At 40.3% G+C, this 15,645-nt stretch overlaps 1 protein-coding gene across 1 annotated transcript in view; it reads left to right on the forward strand.

Annotated features, from left to right (window-relative positions):
* Positions 1-15,645, forward strand: part of NCAN (neurocan) — a 107,366-nt gene that overhangs the window by 24,739 nt on the left and 66,982 nt on the right. The window contains exon 4 of the mRNA XM_018565916.1: positions 6,293-6,694. Coding sequence (XP_018421418.1) covers positions 6,293-6,694 — 402 coding nt within the window. The remainder of the gene's footprint in view (positions 1-6,292; positions 6,695-15,645) is intronic.

Here is a 15,645-nt window from a genome sequence, read left to right on the forward strand (position 1 = left end):
AGAAGTGTGTGCCAGATCGAGCCCCGAGGCAACATAAGATCACAAGGAAAAATGGCTCAGTATCCACAGAGTGCAAGGGTACACTGTCATTCCCCAACCCATAGTAAAGAGATGAAAGGAACGATTCAGGAACCTCATGAGGACAGCGGATCCAGAGGATCGTCAGTGTAGCCGGATGCACGGCCAAATGCCAACATGAGGGATATCAGTGATGAAAAATAAACAAAGGGGAAAAAGTCTGAGTAGCGATGAGTATATATCATCTCAACACTATTCTCTACTGGCATCTCAAACTAAATTAATTCAACATCCCCAGACCTTATCAAACTTCCTCGGGCATCCCCTGCTAAGGTAGGCTGCTTTGTATAAATGCAGAGAAGAGTCAACGATGCCCCTCTAATCCGCCAAGCGCTGTGGTACTTTGACTGACATTTATTCCGTCATGCAACGCTGTGCTGAAATTAATTTTATACCATTTGTTAGGGACAGATAGAACCTTCTTTTGGTGGTATTTAATCACCACTGGGGTTTTTATTTTTACTATATAATGAAAAAAGTACAGAAATGATTGAAAAAACAACAACTTTTCCCTATGTTATAAAACATTTATCAGTACTCAATTTTTTGGTAAAATATAAAAGATGGGGTCACGTCGGTTAAATAGACACCAAACATGTCAAGCTTTAAAATGGTGTGCGCCCACAAAATCGCAAAAAACTACCAGTTTAAAAGCTTTTACATCAATTTAGTGTTAATGGCCCTAAAATTATTGCTTCGCAACTATATGTAACATGTGTGCCGTAATAGTTATCTTCACACGAAAGCCCACCCGGCGAGTATTTACGTTTATAAGTGCGTGCAAAAAAAAAAGAATTTTGTGGTGTTTTTTTTTTAATATGGGTCTTGAATTTTTTTTGTTAAACTTTTTTTTTTTTTACACTTTCTATCACATAGGGGGCTAAAAATCCAATATACAGTAGCCAATATACAATGACAGGTCATCTTTATGGAGACATCAGGGGTCTCTAAGACCCCTAATGTCACCTTGGGAAGCTAATGAAGCAATGAGATCTGCTTCACCAGCTTCTTCTCTGGCTATTGCCACCACAGAAATTATAGCTAAAGGCGGAAGTGATGTAATACACATCACTTCCGCCTTTAGAGAGAGAGGAGGAGCGATCAGCAGTGGGAACACGTAGCCATCATGCTATACCATCAGGGAGGCATGTGATTGGCTCCAAATTTATTCTGCAGCAGGACAATGACCCCAAACATACAGCCCATGTCATTAAGAACTATCTTCAGCGTAAAGAAAAACAAGGAGTCCTGGAAGTGATGGTTTGGCCCCCACAGAGCCCCGATCTTAACATGGCTTCCCAGCCAATCAGAATGCCGGGCGCTGCGTCATTACACGGCGCCCGGCTTCCTGATTGGCCAGCTTCCCGACTAATCAGGAAGCTGGGCAGCGCGTCATTACACATCACAAGTGACGAGAGAGCATGGAGCCGCTTCCTGGCCAATCAGGAAACCTGGCAGCGTGTAATGACGCTCTGCCTGGCTTCCTGATACCGAAGTATCGGGCTAGGTATCGGAGCATTTGGGCGAGTATGAGTACTCGCCCAAATGCTCGGTATCGGCACCGATATCGATACTAGTATCGGTGCATCCCTACTGTCTGGGATTACATGAAGAGACTGAAGGATTAGAGGCAGCCTACATCCACAGAAGATCAGTGCTTAGTTCTCCAAGATGTTTGGAACAACCTACCTGACGAGTCCATTCCAAAACTGTGTACAAGTGTACCTAGAAGAATTGATGCTGTTTTGAAGGCAAAGGGTGGTCACCCCAAATATTGATTTGGATTTCTCTTAATTTACTTTCCACTTTGTTAATTGATAAAAAAAATAAACTATTAACACTTTTATTTCTGAAAGCATTCATACTTTACAGCATTCTTTTACACCTGCCTAAAACTTTTTACCTACAGTACTGTATATGGGAGATGTTTGCCGACTAAATTTGTATTTCTGTCCATCCATTTCTGAGATGCACACACCTTTGCCACACAACCCTGTATGGCAAAGCTGAAGACCTGATTTTTCTCTGCTGAAGCTAAGTACCAACCTGTAACTGAAGAGAGAAAGATTGCAGAATGGTGAGCTCAACTCTCTTTCACCCCTCTCTCACCTTCTATAAGCATGTTCCATGTTGGCACATGAGTACAGCAGAAATTCTTATTGGCTCCTACTGCTGCCCCTCCCTCCCCCAGTCTGAGCTCTGTTGTACAGGGGCTAAGTCAAATAAAGGATGAACACATGACTTGCATTTAACAAAATAAATGTAATGCATTGATGAATACAGAACTACATTAGCCTGTGTTTTTTTAATATGCCTTGATAGCACCGTTAAAGTGGTGAACTCCACTTTTAAGTTTGCCGTTATTTTTGCTAATACATTCAACATTCCCAAAAGAGCTGTATTTCATTATCAGTACCCTCAATTAAAATAAAAGCTGTTTGAGCTTTTCAGTTCAGACCTAATATCAGTGTCCCCAGTACAAATACACATTGACATTTAGCGTCCCAGAACAATGTGATAGTTATATTTAGACTCACCTCTTAAAAGTTTTAGATTGCTGAGCTGCTGTATGACTATTACATAATAATTGCTTGGCATCATTAATGAACAATGTGCAAGGCAGCAGATTCTTTTAATACATGTGTTACCTTGTTGCTTTATGGACAGTCAGCACACCATCTTTTCTTTCCCCAGCATCACAGACAATTTTAAACATGGACTGATAAATATCAGCACTCCAGAAGAGGAAGAAATGTGTAAGACACACATCAGATATAGAAACATGAGGTGATAAGGTGAAAACAGAAGAACATGACATGAGCAAATGATCCACAGAGAGCAGGGAGGATAGCAGGTGAAAACATGCAATAGAAAGAGAGCGAGAGAGTTAAACAAAGAACTGTAATGTAAGCAATTCTCTACATTTCCTGATGGGGAGAATGAGCCTCTGGGGATGCCTCTGATACTTTGCTCAGGCTCCAAGTATATTCATAGCCTGGAAAAATAGTCAGGCCCAGAACGGTGACATTCACACACACAAAGACATGCACAGTACATATACTGTGTATATATATACTGTATATATATATATATAAATATATAATCCAAGCTTTAGGGCACAGCTGGCCCTGATTATTCTTATCACTGGCAGGAGAGATGATAAATTCTTGCAGGATGGCTACCTTCTTTGACAGGCCTTAAATTGGTTCTAATCTCAGCTGTGATCAGGAGCAGCCTGCATTAGTTAGTGTCGTGTGGCATGCTCCAGACCTGAAATTGTTAGCTTTGCGCAGACCTTATGGACTTGTGTCTGCTAGAATGAAGAGGGTGCTATCAGTGGAAAAAAAGGGGTCACAGAGTACTAGAAGAGTCAGTTAGAACTACGACAAAAGGGCAAAAGTGGGGCTCTCCTTGTTCTTCTGCTATTATTGGATTGTTCCTCATAGTTAAAGGAGCTGTAAAGTCCCAGCATGTGTTATAACATCAGCTAGGAATACATACTAGAGTTGTTTTTGATAATGCAATCAATGCTTGCTTAAAAATATCCTTTTATGTAGTGAGTGCTGCCTTTTGTCTGCCCATCACCTTCAACAATCTCCTGAATTCCCAGTGTGCTTTACATCTCTTTCCGTGCCACTTGATGTGATGCGTTCTCCATTTCTTCAGACTACATATCCAATCATGCATTACCTTCAGCAAGCAATGAGTATGTTACATTGTTCAGACGTTGAGTTGTCATTCAGAAGGCAGGCTCTGTGAGAGCAGTAACAGAAAAAAAATGTTATACTCACAAGGCTGAGTGAAATTGTGTCAGTGCATTGAGGAAGAACATCTTATGGACTTCTATAATGCATACGTTTACAAACTTCTAGATGGATATGGTTATTAGGAATGGGATAGAAATTATGGAACGTCACCATAGAAATACATATTTATTTTTTGGTTTTTGACCATACATACCCTTTCAGCACAACATCTTGCGGTGTAAATTGTTAAGTTCTGTCTTCCAGTCAAAGTTTATATAGGCCCTGTATAGTGACTGTATAGAGCTTACAGAGCATTGTAGGGTGCTAAGATTTTATAGTGCATGCTAGCTTTCTGGGAGCTGTCTAAGACTAAGGGGTCTATTCACTAAGCTGCCAAAGGATCTAGCCATAGCTTCGGCTGATCCTTCGGCTAGCTTCGGGCCCAGGACCCCTTCGGTTCAGTAGAACCGAAGGGCTGGTGTACGGGCTATTCATTATAGCCCTACAGCTCCCGAAGTTGGCCGAGCGGCTCAGTCGACTGAGCCGAGGGGAAAGTCGAAGCTGGCCGAACAACCTGCTTCTGACAGCTGGGTCATCTCACGGCTGGCTTCGGCCACTTGCAGAGAGATCAGCATCACTGGCTACCAGGTAACCAGGGATGCCATCTGTCATTACTCTCACAGACGCTCTAGGAGTCTAATACGGCTCCCGGCAGCCCTGGAGAGAAACACTTTCTCCCAGAAAGGTTTACTGTGCTCGATCGAGCACCTTTGGCCAACCCGAAGGTTTACTCTGCTCGATGCTGAGCAAGTTTGGCCGACCCAAAGCCAGCCGCAGCAAGCCGATGTACGGCTGATTTTAGTCGGTGTACACCTAAAATCAGCCGTACAAGCCTGAAGTGAATAGCCGAACAGCGATACCGAAAGTCCCTTTAAGGAAGCCAGGCTGCGTGTAATGACTAGCCACCTGATTTCCCAATTATCAGGGAAGCATGGTGCCGGCTTTCTGACCAGGAAGCCAGGGGGCGGGTAATGACTTGCCGCCTGGCTTCCTAATTGGCCAGCTAGAGGTTTGAAAAAACTTGATATATAAAAACACCAGATGCCACCCAGCTCTTAATTCTCAGGGCCGAGCAGAAGTTATCTCTAAATATGTACTGGCTTAAATGTAAAGACTTACTTAGTGACCTGGGCTGTAATGTAATTTTTTTGTATCCCATGCCTTTTACTTTCTTTTAATAATAGGATCTCCAGCAAAAGTTGATGATGTTTTGTTTTTAAAAAACTTGAAAAGAGAAAGAACCTCTGTTGGGTATTCATTGATGTCCACTTTTCTCTTGGGGAAATCTCCTCTCACAAGAGTCTTGGTGACAGAACAAGAAATTAGAGGAAATCTCCCAAAAAGGATATTTGTCACTGGGATATTTCCCCTCACCTTCAGTTATGACAAATTACGTTTCTGTCAATGTCAACTTGACATGAAGTGAGGGAGCTCCTTTCTAGTGAAGACACATACAAAAAACCTAATGAACCCACCTCCACTCTCTTCAAAAAAATTAAAATAATTTTTGTTTTCCATTTTAAACTTCTAGTCAGTGATTTATGTGTGCTCACTGTATGTTTCTATTGATCTTATGCGTAAATCCACATCAAGCCAGTAATTGTCAATCAGAAATTGTGTCCTAAACTAAGCTTATCAAACTGTCTAGGGATGCACCGATACCGATACAAGCATCGATATCGGCGGTAATACCGAGTATTTGCATGAGTACTCGTACAAATACTCCGATACAAAAAACTAGTACCTGTGCCGCGTCCGCCATCTTCAGGGACCCGAAACCGTCGCACACAGGACCTCTATCGCGTCGTCAATGAAACAAGATGGCTGCGAACTCCTCCTCCAAGTCCTCAGTCATCTGCTCCATTCTGACCTCTTCTCCCGCTGATTGGCCGATTGGATGATGGCAGGCTTCCTCACCAGTCAGGAATATTGAGTCTGGACATGTGCTCATCTATTTTCCCCACTATGGGGATACAAGCCTTAATATGAAGAAACTGACCTAAAATCATTATTTTGTATTGCTTTAGAAAAAATGTGACCTGCCCCTTTAAGAAAAAGTATCGGTAATTGGTATCGGTGAGTACTTGAAAAAAAGTATCGGTACTCGTACTCGGTCTTTAAAAAGTGGTATCGGTGCATCCCTAATACTGTCCATAACTCCTTTATAGCTTGTTACTTTCTACAATAGCATTAATGGAAACGAGATGCTTGTTTTTATATGTTTGAAATGTAAACGCAATTGTATAATGTCACAGGAAAAGTGGTTTTGTAGTCAATGGCACTTGACTACTCATTTGTAAATCAGCACCCTGTGGCTAAGCAGAATCATTTAATTATGAGGATATTAACGTATAACTGATCACATTCATATATTGACATATATAACTCTGAATATTCTTTCTTCCTAGATGCTGACGAGAATGTAAAGCCTCTGCATATCCAGAGACATCAACATGGCCTTGTGCAATGTGGACTGGCCCAGTCTGTGGCCCTCCCTTGCCTTTTTGTCGTACGCCCCTCCCAAACCCCACAGGCTTTCAATGTTACCTCAGAATCACCACGCATTAAATGGAGCAAACTTCAGCCCGATAAAGGACAGAAGGAAATAGCTGTCTTGGTGGCCCGTGAGAATGTGGTAAAAGTCGCTCGTGGTTACGAGGGAAGAGTATCTCTGCCTGCATACCCCCACAACCGCTACAATGCCACACTGGTTTTGTCCAATGCTCGTGCCAGTGACTCAGGGATGTACCGCTGTGAGATTGTTTTGGGCATTGAAGATGAGCAAGACGCTGTGCCACTGGAAGTCACTGGTAGGTGTCATCTTGATCTATTAAGACTGTACAATACACTGAGGTAATAGCTGGAGATGTTGTTGTGCAAGTGCCAGTAGGCCACTAGTGATGTGGTACACTGAGTGCTTCATATCTCAAAGTAAAATGTCTATGTAGCCTATGGGAAACAATCAGATTTGATAGCCTGATGTACACAAAACTTCACAAAAGGTCCTTGTGACTTTTCATATTGTACAATTCTTTTCCACATATCCATTGGGTGGCATTCTCGAATTACTTCACTAATCATTTTTTTCCCTCCAAATTAGATTTATCAACAAATATTTTCTCATCTTATTTTGCAAGCTTATAACATGTAAATTGGTTATGCAAATATTTTTCAGAATCATTATTTTTTTTAGTTTTCCGACAATAGGGAAGAGTATTTTGCTTTAAAAATTAGCATCTCGGGTTTCACCTTGACGAGGAAGGTGAAGAGTCCCATCTGTGTGTAAATATGGAAGTATTTCAAGACGTATATTTAGATAACATTTCTACAATATCATCATTTGAAAAGACGTCTTTGATAGGGCGGCTGATGCCAGGCTCTGAGTGTTTAGGGAACCTAGAATTGCAGATGAGATTTTACAAGGCTTCTTACCTATATATTCTTTGTAGTGAAAGCTTCTTTTTAAACCTTCCTTTGATGTCTTGAGATCCCTTTTTACAGTGAGACACATCATGCTTCACTGCCAGACTGATGCTTGCTCAGAGACGGTATAAAATGGGGGTGTAATGAATTCTGTCCTTCTCATGTCTCAGAGAAGCAGACATTTCACATCGGTACCTTGGAGGCTGTCTTAGGGTTTTGTCCTTACGGATTCAGAGATGTGGAGTCTGATTTACTTCTCGTTACACTGACCTCAGCAGGGCTGATCCTTGGGGTTCTTTCTTGCGGGAGAGCTCTGGCAGCCCTGGAAGTGACATCTGCTCTCGTCATCATGTGTCATTTTGGAATGTATTAAATGTCATATTTTTACTGATGAAATAGGCTTTAGCGAGTGAACCACCATATGTTATTTTTTTGTTAGCATATAAAAAAGAAAGCATATGAATGCATGACTGCATTCAGCACACACCTTTCTATTTCATATATGTGTTAAATACGAAGCCTAGACTATGATTTAGAGACACGTGATTGCAGTGGTCCTCTCATTCCTGTCTGCATCCTTGTTCATTATATTTAAAAGTATGTCGTCTTTATTTATTTAGGTCAACACTGATAGAAAATACATTTTAAAAATCCAACTTTTATTTAGCCAGGTAAATACCAAATTTTGCATATTAATAATTTAAAATTTTTCTTTTGAGCCAGCAGGTGGAACTATAGGCTCCTTTTAACTTTTCCAAGGCTCTTACTTTTTGTCTAAAGCCAGTTGTCTACACTCAGAAGTAGATGGCTCTTCAGCAGTGATGCATTCCTTACTGGACTGCTCAGAATAACGTTCACTAAGACAAAATGAGACTAAGGGGTCTATTCACAAAGCTGCCGAAGGATCTGGCCGTAGCTTCGGCCGATCCTTCGGCTAGCTTCGGCACCAGGACCCCTTCGGTTCAGGAGAACCGAGGGGGTGCTGTACGGGCTATTCACAAAAGCCCGTACAGCCCGCGAAAGCAGCCGAACCATTAGCCGAACCCAACGACCGAGACATCAGCCGAGCATTCCGGCGAACACACCCGATCTTAGACGAGCAACCCGGCGAACCTAACCGATCCCAGCCGAGTATTCCGGCGAACACACCCGATCACGGCCGAGCGGCTCAGTCGAGCGCTGAGCCGTGCTGAAAGACGAAGCTGGCCGAGCGGCCGGCCATTGAGCTCTCTTAAGCTAGCCCAGAGTGCTCTGGGAGTCCTCTGTTGCGTATTAAATGTATATTTGTAAGACAGATTGTGTATATACATTGAGAAAAATAATTATTTGATTCCCTGCAGATTTTCTATGTTTGCCCACTTACAAAGAAATTAAAGGTCTGTATTTTTATCATAGGTGTATTTTAAATGATAGAGACAAGATATCAACCAAAAATCCAGAAAAAAGACATGACATTTGTATCATGTGTTTTTTTCTGGATTTTTTGGATGATATTCTGTCTCTATCATTTAAAATACACCAATGATTTAAAAAAATACAGACCTTTAATTTCTTTGTGAGTGGGCAAACTTACAAAATCTGCCGGGGATCAAATAATTATTTCCCTAAATGTATGCTGTAGTTTGGGTCTTGGAATTTACAACAATAAATTTGGATTTTATGAACACCGGTTTTGTGCGGCTGATTGCGGAAATATCAAATGTCTTTTATTGACGCATATTGTCACATTGATAGTGATATTTTGGTGCCATGCAGGATCCCCTTCATCAGGCCCAATATGAGGCCTAATGAAGGGGATCCTGCATTGCCCCAAAACGTTGCAATCAATGTGACAATATGTGCTGGTAACATCTTGCCTCTTCATAGATTTCAGTGGCACCGTTCACAGTCATTTCAGCACCCACCTTTAAGAGCAAATCCCACTGTCCCGCTTTCCTCCTCATTTGTCCTTCTTTTTGGTCTGATGTACAGATATCTATGAAAAGGTTCTATTTAACTACCAAGAGTGCTATTATATACTAAAACCTTTATCTTGTGTCTTATACAAGTATAATGGAAAAGTAATGGTAGAAAAAGACAATTCTGGGTTTAACCGGTCATTTTTGGCATATACATTCTTAATGGTTGTGGGGGTGTGGCAGAAGTGTGTCCATTGTCTAAATACATTGTGCTGGAAGTTTTCTCTCTTCTCCTTTCAGAAAGATGGGGGTTATATTAAAAGCTTTAGCTTTTAGTTTTCCTATAATGACCGGTCTAACTCATAATTATCATATATATCATATATATTAGGTTTATTACAGTGGGGTTTCTGAATTGAATGCAAAAAAAAGCTTGGATGTTTAGTTTCCTTTTATAACAGGGGTAGTGTTATACCATGAATGGGTCCTGTGGTCATACAGTTATGCAGAACTGAATTGTGTCAAACAGGTAAAACAGTAAATGAAGTGAAAATAATAGAGGTGTGTGTCTACATGCTGCTGGCACTAATTTAGGGCAGACTAAACCTTGTAGGGCTCTAGGGGCAACAAACAGGGAGGAAGAAGTAGGTAGTCAAGGCATGGCATAGGGAGTGTAGGTGGGGAATAAAATGATGAGAATAAGGGGTGGAGATAAATCATCAGGGGAAGGGAGGACGGTGGGAGGGAAGGTGGGGCAAGTAAGGGAGAGGCAAGAATGAAAGGGGGTAACAGAAAAAAGGTTGTGAAATAGAGAGAGAAAAAACAAAAAGAAGTGGAATGGGCAAAAGGTCCAATCTTTCCATGGGCAACAAAAACTTTTCTTAAAGTAGAACTTCGGCTAAACGTTTTATTCTGGTTGTTTATAGGCTAGGGAAGTATTTTTACTGCTGCTTGTGCCCATTTGGAAGTGATTTTTCTCACTTCCAACAGGGACACTGACAACTATGAAAAAAATACTCACAAACTTTTGCTCACTCTATCCAAAAAAACAAAAACAACTCAACATTTTTTAAATAAGTTTTAATTTTAGTTTTAAAAATGTTGCCAGCTTTTAACACTAGAACCTACACCATTTACCATTCACCACTCACGGTGTCTGTCTCAGCATATTGATTGCCTTATGTCACATGACTTCATTCCTCCTCCACCCACCCAATTTCATTAACATTCACATCCTATCTACAACTGTTTTATAAATTAATTACATCGTTATTCCCCCTGCCCCCAACTTCCTGCATCCGATCATCATTCGTTGCTCTAACAAATATTTTATTTCCAGATAAAGAACATGTGATTCTTCCATTGCTCCCAATCCTTTAGCTTCTCATTCATTGCCATGTACATTTAATGTCTCCCATCTCAGCCATTCTTCATGTTAGTCCGAGTCACTTTTGTTCTGCATTATCTTATCCCCCCTTGCTATAGCTCTTATTTACTAGAATTTCCACAAACAAGCACCCTTCCCTTTTCAGATATGGTTTCCCTGATATGATCAAACACAAAGAATTCCATTTAGAGGTTGTTATCCTGAAAGCAGCTGGAATTGCACATTTCTGAATCCTGGCTGTTCATGTCCACTTTCCCTTTTTTATTTCAAACCAGCATCCTCCCAGCCATCTGCTCTCATCACCTCTATATGTTTTTGGCCCCCTTCGCATTCCTTGTCCTGTTCTTTGTGTTGTCGCTGGTTCACTCACTCTTAAAATGTGCTGCTTTCACAGCTTGCTTACTCTAGTAATTAATAGCAATTATGTAAATCTGCAGAATTGCTCGAGACTGTTACATGCAGCGTTTGCAGTAGGTCATACAGGTTTATTTACACATGTGCTGTACGACACGATTGTTTTATTATTTAATTCCAGCCGTTTGTATGCTTGCTCATGCTTGCTTATTACAGCGTATGCTAATAGAGCATCTGGCTCTATTTTTGCCATCTTTAGTCCTATGCAGAACAAATGGACAAGCGCCATGCATTACCATCAGTGGTGTTAGTCATGGTTTACTGGGAAAAAACAGTTCATGCTGTTTGATGGTTCGTGCAGCTGTGGGCCTATGGCAATAAAGTGGCGCTGCAGATGACAAAAGCCCAGTGCTTCAGAAAATGTGCTGCCTTGATGCTTAAATCTAGCTCTAAATATACACATTGCTTTCTAAAAGAATAACAGTACAACATCTAATGACGCTCTTGTATTACTGCTCTGCATTCTAGCGCACTTGAAGATTTCTCCTTGGCATAACTCTATCATTTGAAGTATCCTTTTCTTTTTAATATCAGTTGCCACTTTCTTTAGGCTTCCCATCCTTTCAGAAACAAATAGCAGTCAGTCTTTTAACAACCTTCAAATGCCCAGGGCTGCTTAAAGCTCAACTCAAAGGCACAAATGAATGCCGCTCTGTATTCAATTGTACATCCTTAACTGTAGTTTCTGCTCAGACTGAGAGATGGAAAAGCAGTGCCAGGAGCCAGTCAGTTGAGATGCAATGCAAAGAGAATGCTAACATGAGAGAATAGAGTGACAGAGAAATTAGATTATCACTGTGCTGCTTCTAATTTAACTGCTCAGGTGGGGGATTAACAAGACCTGTAAGTGTTACTAAACTGTATGAGAGAAAGATCAGGTCTCCTTCCCTGCCAGAACGTGCTTTGTCTACATGGACAGAAATTCAAAGATACATAGCGGGGAATTTATAAACACGTTTGTGACAAAATATGTTGATGCAAAGACCAAAATGTCATGCTAACAAACCGCAAACCCGGTTTTTGCCTTTACTTTCTTTCCTCCATCAGCGCAGAATATCTGTTCATTAATGAACAAACCGCAAAGTTTTATCTCTGTTTGGGACCTTTTTCAAAGTGTTCTTGTGACATAATCATGTTTGCAACTCACTGCACATTTTTTGCGACATTTCACATAATTTCTCAACTGCACAGTAATTGCGTCCAGCACTTGCGACATTAAAAGCCCTTCCATTGATAAGATAATTCAGCTTCATAGCCTCAAGTCAGCTATTCAGATGTCACCCTGGAGGTTCCATACAAGCCTGCGACAGTTTAGAAACAATATAGGGACCGGGACAATTTAGAGGCAATTTTGAGACAATTCTCCTTATGAAGGCATTTAGGAATGAAACGTAAACTAGGATAATAAATCTGTCAGTATATGCAGTAGAAATCAGGGGTGCAACAGTTTTAAAGATGCTGATGGTGTGACAAAACTGATACATTTTCCCATAAGGTTATTATGCTAAATAATTACATAATTCCACTAAAAGCTTTAACATGTAATACGATGGTTTGAAAATCTTTGTTAATAACAGATCTATGGCCCAGCCCGCTGAAAGAAGGAATATAAAGGTATGAAAGACAATTTTGTCAAATATCTTTTTATTCACCATTTTCAAAGACATGAACACCTGTATAGTGAGTAAAACAGTTATCAGATAATACATATTCACAGGTATTAATTGACGTTCATGTAGTAGGAAGATGAGAAAGAATTTATAGAGGAGAAAAATCGCAAGAACAATTTCTCAGTGTAGAACTATGTCATCATCAATAAAAGGTATAGTCGCTTTCTCTCAGTAGATGTGACTCTCGTGCTGGTCTAACTGGCACAAAGTGAAGGACCACACATAGTAAGAAAGGAGGAAAAGGAAAGGATGGGGTGAAAACAAAGGGAAGTGACAGGGAACAAGTCCAGGTAATCATATGTTCATATATTGTTTTTGTGGTATAACCAATAGAGATAGAGTGAAATATAGCTTGTGGTACTACTAGTGCAATGTTTTGGGGCTGCACAGGACTCTTTTATCAGGTATGTGTCATCACATGTCTGACAAAGGGGTCCTGCACAACCCTGAATTGTTGCATTAGCACTAATTGCACTGTGATATGATTGTTTTAATCTATATCTGGACTATATGATATGCATTGATGTTGTGCCGTGACATATAGGGGTTGATTTACTAACTTTATAAACACACCACGAACATGTATACACCTCTGTAGTGTGTTCCCTCCCAGCATGATCTATGGGTGGAATCTAAACACCTTTGTAGTGTGTACACACCCAGCAGGTGTGTTGTGCAAAGCCAAGCATGAATTGCAAGGTGATGTTGTGTAAATTAGCTCTATGTTGTGTTGCTTGCGTTGATGAATGCAGAAATGTAAATGCATGAGCAAACCATTTTTGTCTAAACTGTGAAGCAGCATTATATATGCATCATGTGCATGATTTTTCCATATATGGCATTAGTGGAATATGTGATGAAAATCACACGCACCTGGTGCGTGCGTGTGTTTAGGTTAGTAAATCACCCCCATATTCTCTTCTATGTTGATACCAATTAAACAGTTGGTTGTTGCTGCAGCACCCTCTTACTCCAGGCTTTTCCCAGGGATGGAATATAACTAGTGTAGCTTTATTATTAAACTTGTAGAAAGCAGTTGAGTACTGAATGCGATTTTTTTATTTCCCCTTACAGATTCTGTTTCATTGCAATCTTTCAAGACATGCACTCTGTTCATCAGATCAAAAGCAGCACTGGTTTATAAAGCTTTACCAAAATGCATAAATACATTCCACAATTAAAGGAAATCTGTGCAGAAAAGAAGAAAGAAGGGTGCCACTTGTGACCCTTCCTTCTACAAATGATGGTTTATTTAATGATTTCAGTACTTTCTGAGTTTCCGAACCTGAACAAGTATGAACATCGGAAATTTCAGAATTCAATTGCTGCATTTCCTAACACACTTCCTGACAATGGTGCGCCTCCATAAATATAATAATATTCAGTAAATTAGTGTTATCACCCTAGGACGAAAAAATGTGTTACTAGCAGGATAATCAGTTGAAATTAAGGGAAAAGGGGCTAAAAAAAGCCAGTGCAATCATCACATAACCTTAAGGTGGAAGTGAACTCGGGAAGCTGTGCCCAAAAAAAGTTAGGCAGAGAGGCAGTATTGTCTTGGTCTCCCTGCAGCTCATCTTCCCCCATTACTGACTTACCATGCCTTGTTCTGCACTGGGTCTAAGTGTGAAGGTGGCTATCTTGGTACATTCAGGGTTTTGCTTTCTCATGTCAAGGCGAACAGCAAGCAGCACATCATCAAATCTCAGCCATGTCAAGTCACCCTAAAAATCAGAGAGTCCTCCAGTGTTTTACCCCTCTCACGCTGTCGCCCTGCATGATATACAAATCACCCTCAATTCCTCTGTGCCGCCCTCTTCACTGTATGACTGCCAGATTACCTTTAATGTGCAAGATAGCCCTGATATGTTTAATTGTACAGTATAATATTAAGTAAATGTTGCTACTTTGGTTATGGTTTTAAAAGTTTGATACATTTTTACATATTACAGCCACATTTAGTGGCCATAATGGGGTATTACATTACATTCGGCCTGAAAAGAAAATATACTAAGGAAATTCTATTCACACAGAATGAATGTTCACAGAAATTCACAGCATGTATGTTGTTTGTAAATTGTTCCCCTAGTGTGTTTCCAGAGATATTTTTTTTAATTGCACATATTCATATTTTTTCCTTTATTTAAAAAAGGGGAGGTTGAAAAACACTGCCTGTACTTTTCGGGGCATTGTCTGCTAAATAATTATACTTGTCTATTAAGTTCTAGATTCAAAATGGCTGGTGGGTGTTCTGTTATAAAGGGGCCTAGTACAAGTGATTCAATACTGTGTGGGTAGGCACTATACTATTTTGGGAACTTTTTCTGTGAAATAATTGCAACGTAATATTGATTTTCTTAATTTTAACATGGCGGTGGGTGTTCTATTTAAAATGAGATCTAGTACAAGTTACGCAAACATAGGCACTACAATACTTTGGGGGCTTTTTTCTGTTCAGTAATTATACTTTAACGTTGATTTCTAGATTTTAAACTGGCTAGTGGGGGTCCTGGTACATGTACTGCACAGATATTTTGGGGACTTTTTATGCAAAATAATTGCACTGTACTGTTGATTTTTCATTTTTAAAATGGTTGGTGGGGGTCCTGTTCAATATGGGGCCTAGTACAAGTAATTTAATGCTGTGCATGTAGGCACTACATTATTATGGGGGCTTTTTATCAGAATAAATTACACTCTAATGTTAATATTTACATTTTTATTTAAAACCATTTGATTCACTCTTGGAAGTGAGGAGCAGACTCATGAACTACTGGATGTCCAGTATGGACCACTAGCCTTAGCTTTCCCAATAAACTCTGCTCTTCGCTTGTTTCTGTAAAATAATACACTGTGATTTTGCTGGCTTTGTTCTGTGAAATAAATACAACCTAATATTGTATTCTTGATGAAAACCTGACAATACAAAAAGCAGCAATTTTGGGGGGGGGGGGGGGTTTGTAAAAAAA

Source organism: Nanorana parkeri, unplaced genomic scaffold (genome assembly GCF_000935625.1).
Source record: "Nanorana parkeri isolate BGI_ZX_2015 unplaced genomic scaffold, ASM93562v1 scaffold900, whole genome shotgun sequence".
Lineage (NCBI taxonomy): Eukaryota > Metazoa > Chordata > Amphibia > Anura > Dicroglossidae > Nanorana > Nanorana parkeri.